The sequence below is a fragment of the Rattus norvegicus genome, chromosome 3 (assembly GCF_021556685.1).
Source record: "Rattus norvegicus strain SHRSP/BbbUtx chromosome 3, alternate assembly SHRSP_T2T, whole genome shotgun sequence".
Taxonomy (NCBI): domain Eukaryota; kingdom Metazoa; phylum Chordata; class Mammalia; order Rodentia; family Muridae; genus Rattus; species Rattus norvegicus.
Genome location: NC_141536.1, coordinates 153,965,789 through 153,980,873, shown reverse-complemented (window position 1 = coordinate 153,980,873; position 15,085 = coordinate 153,965,789). Strand labels below are relative to the sequence as shown.

Genomic DNA, 15,085 nt, shown 5'->3' with positions numbered 1-15,085 from the left:
CTGCCCCACAGGTGGCCCATACATATACAGCCACCCAATTGGACAAGATGGATGAAGCAAAGAAGTGCAGACCGACAGGAGCCGGATGTAGATCGCTCCTGAGAGACACAGCCAGAATACAGCAAATACAGAGGCGAATGCCAGCAGCAAACCACTGAACTGAGAATAGGTCCCCCGTTGAAGGAATCAGAGAAAGAACTGGAAGAGCTTGAAGGGGCTCGAGACCCCATATGTACAACAATGCCAAGCAACCAGAGCTTCCAGGGACTAAGCCACTACCTAAAGACTATACATGGACTGACCCTGGACTCTGACCTCATAGGTAGCAATGAATATCCTAGTAAGAGCACCAGTGGAAGGGGAAGCCCTGGGTCCTGCTAAGACTGAACCCCCAGTGAACTAGTCTATGGGGGGAGGGTGGCAATGGGGGGAGGGGTGGGAGGGGAACACCCATAAGGAAGGGGAGGGGGGAGGGGGATGTTTGCCCGGATACCGGGAAAGGGAATAACACTTGAAATGTATATAAGAAATACTCAAGTTAATAAAAAAAAAAAAAAAAGATTCGCTCATCAAAAGGAAACGGTGAGCCAGGAAACCTGCCTCTTTGGGATATTAGTTTCATTTGTTTGCTTTTTGAGAAAGGGTTGCTCACACTTCCAACTCTGACAGTGATGTCACCAGAGGGTTGGATTCGAAAGGGTTCCAGGACTGTGTGCTAAAACGGCCTGCTGTCTTAAAACCCCCAACTTACAGATGCCAAAGCTGAGGCCTGGAGAGGCTGGGAATTTTTCAGGACCATGGAGAGCACACCAGGCCCCCTGTGCTTGTGTCCTGGCCACCCGTGAAATAGTGGGCCAAGGTAGGGAATCCACAGGGTCTCCACTGCATCTCTCAGCAAAGCCATTCCACTCCTGCCTCGGGGGGGGGGCGCCCTTGGTTCCCGATCTCAGGCCAGCCACGTGGCCACACCACCATCTGCCAGCCACATCTGCAAAGTGCCAGCTTCCTTCACCCCTCGAGGCAGGTTGTGGCCGCGGCTGTAGCAAGGTCCCTTTGCATTTGCTCGGAGGTCCCTGAGAAAGCACCGGATCTTCTTCGCTTCCTTTCTGGCCCACTCTGGGTAACTCCTTTGGCTTCCTGCTTTGGTTCTGCCCAGAGGCTCTTCCTCCTGAGTTTTCTGGAGGATCAGATGACTTGGGGAGGAAAAAAGACAAAACAAAATGAAAACCCAAAAAAGCCACTGACACGGAGGACCCTGAGATTGAGGCCTGGGGGAAATGGCAGCCTGAGAAGCCAGGTGCCACACCAAGAATGGCTTACCAGCCAGGGCCAGGAAGAGGTTGATACAGATGGGACCCGGGAAGTAATTGAAGTGGGAAGTGTTCGTGAGCATAGGAAGAAAAAAGAAGTCTCTACTGCATGCTATCCAAACACCAGAACCCCATGTCACAAGCTTACTTAAAGAAGTGAAATTTAGAATTCTTGTTTCTCAGTGGCACTAACAACGTTTCAGGTGCTCACTGCTCACTAGGGGAAGGCACTGAAGGAGTCCATTGCTAAGGAAAGTTACTGTGGGTGGAATTGCTATCCCGGGTCTGGAGGCCAGAGGCAGGGTGTGGTGGAATTCCCCAGAACACACTGAGCCTCAGTTTGTTCCTCTGAAAACTGGGAATCACGATTCCTAGATGTCTGCCTTCCGTAGCAGCCTCTGGGGATAAGGGCCTGGGAATGCACATTGAAATGTGTCATTGATGGGGAATTATCTCAGGGTCATCCCTAAGATCACAGAAAAACTGTCCTTCGTGCTCTGTTCTTGTAAATCTCCACAGCTAACACGGGCGTTTGTGTGCGTGCGTGGGCAAATGTGTGTGCATACACATGTGTGCACATGGGCATGTGCATGCATGTGCATGTGTATGTGCATGTGTGTGCATGTGCATGTGTGATGTAAGTACTTGTTAGTTGGGGGGTGTATACATGTGAATTTATTTGAGATGGGTTCTAGCTATGTAGTCCAAGCTGGACTTGAACTCACAGTGATCCTCCTGCCTCTGGGATTACAGGTGTATACCATTTGTCACATGCCACTCTGCTTTTGTTGAATGTTCTTGTCTTTGGTCTGTTTTGAATACTTCCCTCGCTCCCTCTCTCTAGAAGGCTTTATGTGGGCATCTACTACTGAGCCCCAGACTCCACCACCCTCTACCCAATGTCTGTTTTTAGACCCATTTGTTAATTCACATTTTATCATTTTATTTATTTATTTTTGAGACAATGTCTCACCTTGCTGGCCTAGAGCTTGCAGCATGGTCCACACTGACCTAATGCTAATCCCCCCTGCCTCAGATTGCCCAGTACTGGGATTGTGAGCTTGTGGCACCTTGTCTGGGGCTTCTGTTTCAGATTTGGAGGTGTTTCCAGGAGGCCATCACCTCGGCTTTAACCCTTCACAGAGGAACATTTGCCCCGTGGCTCCTCCTCCGTAGAACATTTCTTCCTGGGTTCATTATTCTCTCCCCATTTCGTCCTCTATTACTTCTCATGGCAGCGCGCTGTGCAGGTCACCTGGCTGCTCACCGTGTCCTTAGGGCCATTCTTTTAGAACAAAGTCTTGGAGGAAAGTGTGGGGACAGTGCCCGTGCTGTACGGCTGGGAAGAGTGTCACATGGTTGGGCTAGGTTTGGGCTCTTATGTCTCTCTTAGTCAGAGCGCATACCAGGCTGGGCGTGGTAACATGCTCCTGTCATCCCAGTATTCTGAGGTGACTTGAGATGCTGAGTCAGAGGTCAACCTGGGGTACACAGTGATTTTAAACCCTATCTTTAATTCCTAAACCTTGAAACAACTAAAATCAGTGACCACCAGAGCACTGAGTCCTCAGTCCCAGTGCTGTGTGACCATCATTGCCCTGCACCTGTCACAGACAACCTGCTCCCTGTCAGGGGTCCCGGTGCCTCTACTGTCAGCTAGCCTGGACTCTGTACTGTCACGTAGCTCCGGACACTCCCTTCCCCAGGTTGCACGAACAGTAAAGACAGCATTGCGTTCCAGAAACCAAGGTACGGAGCTTCTCTGAGGACACATCTACCAACACAAGGGTCCTCCTGATGCTAAGTCCTAATCCCACTGCGGCGGCTTCTTCTTCACACCTGTGGGCGAACTTTGCCCTTTTCTCTCATCATCAAAGATGGCATCTTGTTCTACTTTGTCCCTTTTTGTGACTGATCTCCGATTGCCCCAGCAAGGTGACCACAGTAGAAAAGACTTTATTTTGCTAACCCATACCCACGGGCCTCTCACCTACTAATCCTGCTATCATTAAGTGTTCAAGAGCTTTGCTCTGAATCAGTTCTCTACCCCAGACCCAGCATGGTTGGGACGAGGTAAGGGGCAGTGGCCCTTATCAGTGCCCCAGCAAATCTGAATCTGTTGGACATAGGATGCTCAGCTAGGGAAGGGGAGATATTTGGGGTCACCAGCAGCATTCCAAATGCTAACCAGAAAAATAACGAAGCACACTCCTGACCCATGTGCTGCCCAAGGCCCGCCACCTTCCCGGCTTCCTGTCAGGGTCAAAGCTTCCAGGGAGGAGGTCTGTACAGGTGGAGTCTGTCGGGGAGAAGGCCCAGGAGCTGCATCAGGCCTTGGCTTGCTGGGCATGACTGAAATTGATGGCTTTCTGCAGCTCCCTCTGAAGAGAGTCGGGAGGGAATAGCAGCCCCAGAGGAGTTGTCGGGGAACATTAATTGAGCCTATGTGTGTGAGAGGCCTGGGACTCGGGGAATATTCTGGAAATGTTCTGGGTGTCATTGCTATGGCCACGACACATCTACCTGGTGACAGGAGTCAGGATACAGAGGGACACAGGACTCGGTCTCTCAGATGACTGTTTTCAGGTAATTCCACGCACCCTGTCTTGCCTCACAAGTATTCCATTCTACTTTCTCGTGGCATCCTTGTCTAGGCAGCCTGGGTTATCCTGAGCCCATAGACTGAATGAAACAGCAAACGCCCTCCTTGTCTCTTCTCAAAGAGCGGTGTGCAAGGCACAAACCCTGCCAATTCCACTTCCGTTCAGCAGAGTAAAGACTGAAACCAGCAGGGCAGAGGGAGGAAGAAGGGGGAGGGAGGTTCAATGATTGGTTCGATTTCTTAATATTGGAATATTTCATTTTTCTAGTTCTATTCTTGGAGCTGAGTGAGTTACATTTTTTAAGATATTTGTTTCTCTTAAGGCATTCAGTTTCTCTTTGTCACTCCTCGGATGCTCTTGTCCCTGTGAGGCCTCCTCTAGGTTTTTGTCTGATGAGTTTCAGCCTGAGTGCTACTAGCCAAGAAACTGCATTATTGCCTGAGTTTTAGGCTGGGTATTTATGTGTGCACCGTCCCCAAACACACCAACTTCCGATTAGTCAGAGGGTCCGATCTGCAGGATTCCTCTATGGCCCCACAAGTCTCCTCTGGGATCTGAGTGCCCCTTGAGAAACAAATACACAAAGGCTGCAGGACAGCGGAGGAGGGCCTGACCTTCGGACTCCGTGGAAGTGTGCATTATCTGAGATGAAGCTGAGAGCTCCTCCTGGAAGGTCACCCAGCTTTCCCTGTTTAGCCTGTAGCTAATTATTCCTCTGGAACCTCAAACAGGACCTAGGGCCACACCTACCACTGAGTACACCGCTTTGTACTGCGGCTGTACGCCATCACTATAGTCATGACGGCAGCTATCTGCCCTACTGCAGCTAGGAGAGATGTTTACACTCTAGGGCCTAGCCAAGAGTACCCACACTCACCTTCCACCCACCCACTCATCCAACCATCCATCTGTCTCTTACCCACTCATGCTCTCATCTATTCACCCACTGATTCCCCCCATCTATTGACTCATCCATCTATCAACAACTCTACTCACCCATCCATTCATCCGTTCGTCCACCCACCCAGTCATCCATCCATCTGTCCATTCACCCAATCATCCATCCATCAATATACTTAATCATCCATCATCCATCCACCCACTCATCCATATATCTACTTACTCATCTATCCATCCACCCATCCATCCATTTGTCCATTCACCCACTCATCCATCCATCTATCCATTCATCCACTTATCCATCCATCAATTCATCCATCCATCTATCCATCCATCTAGTCATTCAACCATCAATACATTCATTTATCCATCCACCTACTCATCCATCCATCTGTCCATTCATCCACTCATCCATCATCCATTCATCCATACAATACATGTATTCATACATACATACACACACACACACACACACATACATACACCCATTCATCTGTCAACCACTCACTCATGTTTACTTACCCATTCTCCACTGCAGACACCAGCACTAAGTATGTTGAAGGCTGCATTAGGCTCTAGAACACAAAAGAGAAGGAGACACAGCAAACACGGAACCCCTTCTCATGGACCCTCAGCTTAAGGAACTCTCGTTGAATGAGATTACATGCAGTCAGGCTGATTTTCTAACCATGTCCACAGAGTACCAGCCAGGCATATCTAAGGAGTACCATGGATGACTGCATCTTGAGAATCTGTATTAAACCGATGTAGATATGACTCTGTAACCCATCAGCATCCAATGTATCTATCATGGATGGGTGCCAAAGAGAACAGTTGTTTGAAACTTCCCTGGCCTTGGAACCCTCCTTGTGAATATCTTACATGACCTTAGATGGCATGTCTGGGCATCTGATAGAGATTACATAAAACCTGATCAGCCCCTGGCAAATCCCCCTTCATGGTGGTTCTGCCTATGCAGAGCACACTGCACACTTTCCGAGCGTGGTGTGACATCTCCTTTCATTCTGAAGCACACGAACGTGTGTGTCTACTCATGAACTGTGACTGGGAATACAGATAGCCCAGTTGGGGAACTGCTTCCCTTGCAAACATCAGGACCTGAGTTAAATCTTCAGAACACACTCAGAACGCTGGTGTGGAGGCTTCTGCTCATAATGGGGAGGCAAGAGAGGAAGGCCTCAGAGCGCAATAGCCAGCCAGTTTAGCCTAGCCAATGAGCTGCAGTCAATGAGAAACCCTGGTGCAAAGGAGGGAGACAACATATCCAGGGATGATTCCTGAGGCCAGCCTCTACACACACCAATATGCACATGCATATGCACATGCATGCACACGTGTGCACGTGAGCACACGCATTTAAAAAAGAAATACATATTTCCCACCAGAAATGGTAACTCAGACAGGCAACCCTAGATACTTGAGAGGCTGAGAGAGAGGGATTACAAGTTCAAGGTCAGCCTAGGCTATGACATATGTTCAAGGCCAACATGGGCACCTAGTGAAATTCTGTCTTAAAATGTACAAAGTGAAAACCTCGCTGGAGACACAGCTCAGAGTTAGAGGATGGCCCAGCATGTGCAAAGTCCTAGGTTCCATTCCTCCTACTTCACAAAACCAAAAACTAAGCCACAACAGAACAGCCTAAGTTCCCATCTGCCCGCCTCAGAGCGCAGCAGGTGGATGCTGGGTAAACAATGTTAACCCTTGTTAGCTGGGTTTGCCTTAGACAGGCTCTGGGTCCAGCTGGAGAGCGCAACTCCCTTTTGAGTCACACACAAAAGAAGCTTCCATCATGGGCAGAAGGCACCCACTCTCCTTTTCTTTGCTAGAGACCCCTGAACTTCAGTTCAGAAAGCTACCACCCTCTCCTGGAAAGCAGGAGCCATCCTTTGAATGAGTCATCCACCAAAGGGCCCAGAGACAGGATTTGAAATCCAGCCATGACAGTAACCCAGGATGAAGAAGTTAGGGCAAGGATGATGGGCTCTCTGTAGGAAGCTTAGGAGATGTCGTGCAATTCACCTCATTCATCTCGTTAGAGAGGCCGCCAGATTTCCCAATGGGAACTGGTTCCAAAATGTTTCCTTGGAAGTCTCGGTCAACTGTGCATCTAAAGCCAGAAGCTGCACGTTCACGTCTGAGCCAGAATGACGGTGCCAAGCTGGGCAGGAGGAGTGTCTCAGTCCTTTTGACCTCTGTAACAAAACACCTGAGCCTAGGTAGTTTGTAAACAACACAGGTTTACTGCTCACAGCCCCGAAGGCAGGGAACCTCCAAGCTTCTGGTTAGGAGGGCAGCACACATCCAAGGTGGAGATGTTGGCTGATTAGGGAGGCAGCACTCAGCCTCAGAAAGGTGCTCTTTCTTCAGAGTCCTCACGGAGCAGAAGAAAGACCCTGAGGCCTCTCACAAGGGTACCAGTCCCACTTCTAAGGAGCCCACCTCTTCTCATCACACCCATAAAGACTGAGTATCAACAAGAGAAGGGGGGTGACGCACTCATTCAGACACTAGCATCTGCCCTTTCCACACTCAGCCCCCACCCTCATATCCCCACAGCCCATCAGATCCAATTCTGCCTTAAACCTTAACTCCCTGGGGAGGTGTTCCTGGAGAAGGGAAGCTGGGGACCCAGGGGTAGCAGGGGACCAACACAGACAGCATGTTGGAGGATCTGCTGCCGTCTAGTGGTCTGAATGTCTTACACTGGACCCAAGGTAAAAGTGAGCGATCTTATACACGTGGTGTAAGGTGGTCCAAGGGGATCCAAGAGTTACTGACGTTACACCCAGACATGTCTGGACCCAAACCGACCGACGTCTTGTCAGGTGATGTACAGAACAGGGCAAGTGGCAGGGAACAGTGAGTGTTGGCTCTTTCCATCAATATCAAGAGTGTCCTGTAGGGGTGGCAGTTGCCATCAGTGCTGGCCAATCCCACTCACACCAATGGCACCTGCCTGTCCCCATGGTGAGCTTGCCTGGCTGGAGGGGCATGTTCAGTCTGCTGCTGGGGCTTCTGGGAGTGCTGGGAGCTGTTGTTCCCAGGAACAATCCTCAGGCAGGAATAGCAAGGGACCTAGGATGTCCTACATTTCAGATAACACTTCAGGACATGTTCTACAGCATAGAACTGCTGAGGACTGCCATCAGTCCATCGCTATGCCATTTCCTAAATTTACTTAAAACTTTAGAAGATGCTTGCCTGCCTGCCTGCCTGCCTGCCTGCCTTTTCCTCCTTCTTCCTTTCCTTTCTTCTTTCTTTCCTTCCTTCTTTCTTCTTCCTTTCCTTCCTTTCTTTTTTCTTTCCTTCCTTCTTTTTAAAAAATTTTATTTATTTATTTATTTTTTTAAAGATTTATTTATTTATTATATGTAAGTACACTGTAGCTGTCTTCAGACACACCAGAAGAGGGCATCGGATCCTATTACAGATGGTTGTGAGCCACCATGTGGTTGCTGGGATTTGAACTCAGGACCTCTGGAAGAGCAGTCAGTGCTCTCAACCACTGAGCCATCTCTCCAGCCCCCCAAAAAATATTTATTTATTATGTATACATCATACAGCTTTCTGTCTGCATGTGCATCTGCAGGCCAGAAGATGACCCCAGATCTCATTACAGATGATTGTGAGCCACCATGTGGTTGCTGGGAATTGAACTCAGGACCTTTGGAAGAGCAGTTAGTGCTCTTACCCGCTGAGCCATCTCTCCAGCCCCTTCTTTCCTTCTTTTGTAACTGGACTACGTAACTTTCAAGGACAGCCTTTTAGATGGCATCTTTCCTAACATCGAAAGGCTGGACACATCTATAGCGCCACCTTCAGGTTCCCCACAAGAATGGTGCTTTCGGTGTCCCTGGGGGAACCTTCTAAGGACCCTTGATTGGTTTCTTTTGTTTCGCTCCCCCTCTGCCTTTCCAGAACTTTCTTGAATTCTCTAGAAGTAAACTTTTAACATTCTCAGCATTAGGGTTTCTCACAGAGATAATGGTGTGAGGGGGAAATGTTTTCATATACTTCCAACAACGTCTGCGGTGCAGACAGCTTTCTCATCTTAGAGCTGAGCGAGATGATACTGACCACTACTTCCCTGCCCTTGAGCCTTGGCGCCCCTCCCCCCATCGCCTCTGGCCTGATGCCTAAGCCACTGACCGAGTGTTCATCCCCCTGCTCCACACACAGGAAGGCCGTTGCCTGTATGTCATCTTGCTCATGGCGGTGTATTGGTGCACAGAGGCCCTGCCCCTGTCAGTGACGGCTCTTCTGCCCATCATCCTCTTCCCCTTCATGGGTATTCTACCCTCCAGCAAGGTCTGTCCCCAGTACTTCCTCGACACCAACTTCCTCTTCCTCAGCGGCCTGATCATGGCCAGTGCCATTGAGGAACGGAACTTGCACCGGAGAATCGCCCTCAAGGTCCTCATGCTGGTTGGGGTCCAGCCTGCAAGGTAAGACCAATCTACAGGGAAAGGTGGGGTGGGCAGAAGGCAAAGCTCTTCCTTTTGGCGTTGAACCAAGAAACTGTGGTTTCCCACATGTTTGACTTCCTGGCTTTGTGTCAATTTGATGCATTCCTGATATGTGCAGTGTAGAGCTGATTTGGCAACAGCCATCTTCATGGGAGCGCCTGCCTCTGCCAGCTGTTGTAGCCAGGTCTCATGAAGTCCTTGTGGATTAACTGGGCAAGTTCAAGGGGTCACACGGACTGGAGTGATGAAGCTGACTGCTAGCCACCATCTTTGATTGTTGCCAACGTGATGGGTAGAAGTGTGTTGTCATAATGTTTAACCTTAATCGGGGGCTTCTACCCTGCCTTTGATGATTCGGTGTAAGGATAAAAGACACACAACTTTTATTATTAATAATAAGCCTCTTGGGTTCGGTCCCCAGCTCCGAAAAAAAGAACCAAAAAAAAAAAAAAAAAAAAAAAAAAAGCCTCACTCAGCACTAGAGCTGAGCAGATATTTACCTTCTAAGCTATTAAATTCTATTTCCCCATTAATGACCCTGAATTATAACTCGCCATGTTCCATCTGGTCTGCTCTTTAATTGGCCAGCCTTCGTAGCAGTATTTTTTTTTTTTTGGTTCTTTTTTTCGGAGCTGGGGACCGAACCCAGGGCCTTGCGCTTCCTAGGCAAGCGCTCTACCACTGAGCTAAATCCCCAACCACCGTAGCAGTATTTTCATGACTCACCTAACTCATGGGGTCTTCCTTCTCCCTCTCCTTGTGGTTCTCCTCCAATGCCAAGCCCAGGAACCCCAAGCCCCGCCTATCTCAATTCTGCCCAGCTATAGGCTGGGCACATCTTTATTCACCAATCAGGGACCACTTGTGGGGCAAGGTCACAAGCCTGTTTAATGCCAAATGAAGTCCCAGGGGAGAGGGAAGGGGACTTCCTGGAGGAGAGAGCTTCTGAGCTCACCTGGGCAGAATGGACAGAAAAGCCAAGAAATGCCCACTGGAGATGCAGCAAGGGAGCTGGGAAGAGACAGGTTTCAGAGGACACAGAAATGGATGAAGAATCCAGAAGCTGTTGTGGTCATAGGGAACTTGACAGGAGCTGGGGTCCTTGGCTTCATCTATGGTGACGCCTCCATTCACCTCCTGCGTAATACTGATTATGTAGTTAAATGAGCTTCCCGTGAAAGTCCCTAACACTCAGATCGTGCTGGCGGGGGCGCACCAGATGGAGACTGGAACAGAAGCATCCAGGTTGGCTTTGTGCTGGTGAGAAGCCCACGTTAGTGAGCGGTAGGAGCCGGCGGGTGTGAGAGCGGAAGGGGGAGGGGTGAGGTGACAGAGTCTAGTGCCCGGTCGATTACTTCTTTCTGGAATGGACACCATTCAGGATCTGGGGGCAAGGCAGGGAAACGCTAGGCTTGAACTGACTTCACTGGTCGAGTTCTTTAAGCACAGTAAGCCAAGTTGTCCTTGGACCTAAAGCAAGCCTGGGGCAGCCAGGGGTGCTCAGTGGGCTAAAGCACTTGCTGCTCCAGCTCAGTGACCTGACTTAGGTCCCTACAATCCACGCAGAGGTGAAAGGGGAGAACTGATGGAGCTCCGTCGCTCACACACTCCAAATCAAACAAGATAAGTCTAGCCAGTTGCTTCTATGTTTGCTGCTCATCTGCCTTCTCCGGACCCCGACTTCCCTCCTGTAAAACTCATGCTTAGACTCCCCAGGGACTAGACCATAGTTCCCCTGGGACCCTGAATTCTAGACCCAGCCCGAACTCTTTCTGCCCTCCAGGCTCATCCTGGGGATGATGGTGACCACGTCATTCCTGTCTATGTGGCTGAGCAACACGGCTTCCACCGCAATGATGCTGCCCATCGCCAGTGCCATCCTCAAGAGCCTCTTTGGCCAGCGCGACACTCGGAAGGACCTTCCCCGGGAAGGCGAGGACAGCACAGGTGAGGCCGGATGGGTGCCAGAGCCCATACCGCTGCCAGGGAATGGGCACTGGGGGCCTAGAGGCCACTGGGGAAGACCAAGGGCACACTCATGTGCTGGACACACGCTGTGGGCTGAGTGCTTTAATGATGACAGTTAATTAGAATTGGACACACCAAACCATGGATCCCTGGACATTTTAGCCTTGCATCCATTGTATGGTAAGCAATGGATTGAGCACCCTTCCTGTACATTTGAAAGCAGGTGCTGGCCTTAACTTTGTTGCAAAGCATTTGAACAGGTGCCCATAAACACAGAGCCCCAGAGAAGCACCCCTGGAAACAATGAGACCTGCAAGCATCAGATGGGCAAGTACAGGTGCAGGTGGGAACAGGAGCTCGGCAAATTCTCAGCAGGCACTTCGAGAGAGAGCTTAGTCCAGGCTAGCCCTTCTTAAGGGCATTCTGCAAGAACTTAATCAGGTTACAGGAATGTTTGTAGTTTCTTTCCCAGACGCAAACAGTCGAAGAACTCTCCAGCCGACTGGCAAGGAGAAGCACGTGGTGCTTGTTACTGCAGTGTTCTCCAGGATGGGAGGAGGGATGCAGAGGGTAGCGGTGGAGCATGTCTGTAGTCCCAGCTCAGGAGGCAGAGGCAGGCTGATCTCAGTGAGTTTCAGGCCAGCCTGGTCTACAGAGCGAGTTCTAAGTCATCCAGAGCCACATAGAGAAATCCTGTCTTAGGGTAGGAGTTGGCAGGAGGGCGCTAACAATGCTAGGAGAGCTCTTGTCACAGACTGCACCGACCCGAGGGGTCTGGCAGATGTTTGCACATAGCCATGTGGAGCTCAGGTGTAAGCCACTGCCTTAGATCACACAGAGGGAAGGTGGCTAAGCCTGACTTTAAACCTAGGCAGTGTGGCCAGAAACAGGCTATGTCAGTGAAAATTCTTTGGGCAGCAATAGAAAGTACGTCTGCCTTCAAGTCGCTTAAAACATGGGAAGTTCTTTTCTTCAGACATGAGGAAATCAGGGGAAGGCATTGTGAGGTCACTTTGGAGGCACACGGACATCGAGAATTTCCATTGGCAACACAGGGATTCACATACACCCACACCCACCCCATGGTGACAAGGTGGCTGCCACATCACCTCTACTTTAAAATGTCCCACTTTTTATTGATGTCCGTATACTTTTTTTTTTTTTTTGGTTCTTTTTTTTTTTTTTTTTTGGAGCTGGGGACCGAACCCAGGGCCTTGCGCTTCCTAGGTAAGCGCTCTACCACTGAGCTAAATCCCCAGCCCCGATGTCCGTATACTTTTAAGAGATGTCTAAATCCATCCTTGCAAGGGCCAGAAGTGCCCTCTCATCTCCGGCTTTGTTTCTTCCTCGCTCACAGACCCTACATAGCACACGCTGTGCTGAGGATGGCTTAGCTTTCCAACTTCACTTGCATATTAGGTAGTCAGGTGTCTAAGTCTGGTCTGTGAGAATTTAGTGGAAATATGGGTCCCCTGTGGTTCTGCCCTTCCCAGTCTGTACCCCCTGTTGAGTGGATGCGGCAAGTCACGAGGTGAGAGCAGGACATGCCACCAGGGAAGAGAGGTGAAACCAAAACCTTGACAAAAATGGCTGACCACTCCCACAGAGGTGACAGTTAGGCCAATGAATGCAGCATTAGCCTTGAAGCCATGCTAACCGTGTTCTTTGAAAATGTGTGTAAGCATGCTTATTCCAGAACAGACTTGTGTTACAAGTATGAAGACCTGAGTTCTGTCCTCAGAACCTATGTTTAAAAGCCAATGTATGGCATGTGGCAAAAAGCCATGTGGCACGTGCTTGTAACCCTAGTCTGGGGAGGTGAATGCAGGTGGATCCCTGGAGCTTGCTGGCCAGTCAGCCTAGCCAAATTGGTGAGTTCTAGGCCAGTGCCCTTGTCCCCAACCCTCCCCCCCCAAAAAACCCCAAGATACCAGGCATGCTTTTGATCCCAAGACTCGAATGGCAGAGGCAAGTGCACCTCTGTGAGTTCAAGGTCAACCTGGTGGACATAATGAGAGCCAGGCCAGTTGTCATGACATATGTCCAGAAAAGAAAGAAGGATGACACCTGAAAAATACCTGAGGTTCACTTTTATATGCACAAACATGACTGCACACATATATGTATACACACATGTATCTTTGTATACACTCGTGTCTACTGCATATACATGCACATATGTATACATATACACACCTGAATATGCATGCACATGGACATACCTACAGAACATGTACATTGCATACAAATGCACACATGTACACCTGTACACACGTGTACACTGCATATACATGGGATACCTGCACACACATATACACTGCACACACATGTACACATGCACACTCATGCATACATCCAAACTCATGCACACCTGCACACATATATATACTGCATACACATTCATACCTGCACACATGTTTACTGCATACACACACACATCACACATGTGCACACATGTACAGACATATATATATACTGCATACACATGTATACATGCATACTCATTTTGCACATGCATATTGCATACACAGGCACGCATATACACGAGCACACATGCACACCTATGCATGTACATGTTCCATGCATACATGCACACACATGTACACCACATATACATGCATACCTGTACACACATGCATACTGTACAGACATGGACACATGCATGCCTGCATACATATGTACACTGCATATACACACATATATACACAAAACACATTGATCCACACGCCATCTACAGACTGCCCATGTCTGACAAATGTGGATATATACTCATCATGCATGTCACTAAAAGTCGAAATGGTTTAGGAGCACTTCACAGTTTGGAGAGACGGAGTGACACTTCTAGAATGTTCCCATTAGTGAAGCAGCAGAGAGGTATTGTCACAGGACACAGTTTTCCAGGTAACATGGGACATTTGCCAGGTAGTTGAGTTGGCACTTGTTCCCTGTAAATAACCAGACAGTAAACATTTTAGACTTTGTGGGTCACTCTGTCGCAACTTCCCAGCCCTGCCTTTGAAGAAGGCGGCAGGGTGCCGACGGCTGGCTACAGTCATACGTGGGAGCCAAAGTTAAGTTTTCCTGTAATTGTGTCATCTCCACATGTTGTTCTTCTGTGGTTCTTGTGTGTTTCTGTGTGCAGAGAGCTTAGTCCAGGCTAGCCCTTCTTAAGGGCATTCTGCAAGAACTTAATCAAGTTACACGAATATTTACAGTTTCTTTCCCAGACGCAAATACTCAGAGAACTCTCCAGCAGACTGGCAAGGAGAGCGATGTGGTGCTTGTTACTGCAGTGTTCTCCACCATTGGGGAGCACATGCCGCACATCTTTTGCAGCGGGGTCTCTCAATGAACCTGGATCTCACTGACTCAGCCCCAGCCAGCTCCAACCAGGATCCTGCTGTCTCCTTTTCCCCAGCTCTGGGATCATAGACACATACTCCATTTGGCTTTCTAAAAATGGGGCTGGGGATTTAGCTCAGTGGTAGAGCGCTTGCCTAGGAAGCGCAAGGCCCTGGGTTCGGTCCCCAGCTCCGAAAAAAAGAACCAAAAAAAAAAGATTTATTAATTTTTACTTTAATGCCGCAGTGTTCTGCCTGCATGTGTGTCGGGTCCCGTGGAACTGGGAGTTACAGACAGTCAGTTGTGAGCTGCCATGTAGGTGCTGGGATTTGAACCCAGGTCCTCTGGTAGAGCAGCCACTGCTCTTAACTGCTGAGTCATCTCTCCAGCCCTAACACTAGGCTTGTATTGGGTACTTGGAATGAAACTGAGAGCCTCACACTTATACATCAAGGGCCTCGCTGACTGAGCT

General features: G+C 49.2%; 1 protein-coding gene across 1 annotated transcript in view; it reads left to right on the top strand.

Moving 5' to 3' along the window:
- Window positions 1–15,085, top strand: part of Slc13a3 (solute carrier family 13 member 3) — a 63,550-nt gene that overhangs the window by 14,374 nt on the left and 34,091 nt on the right. Inside the window, 2 exon segments of the mRNA NM_022866.2 lie at window positions 9,017–9,282; window positions 11,087–11,250. Of these exon segments, the coding sequence (NP_074057.2) occupies window positions 9,017–9,282; window positions 11,087–11,250 (430 nt within the window).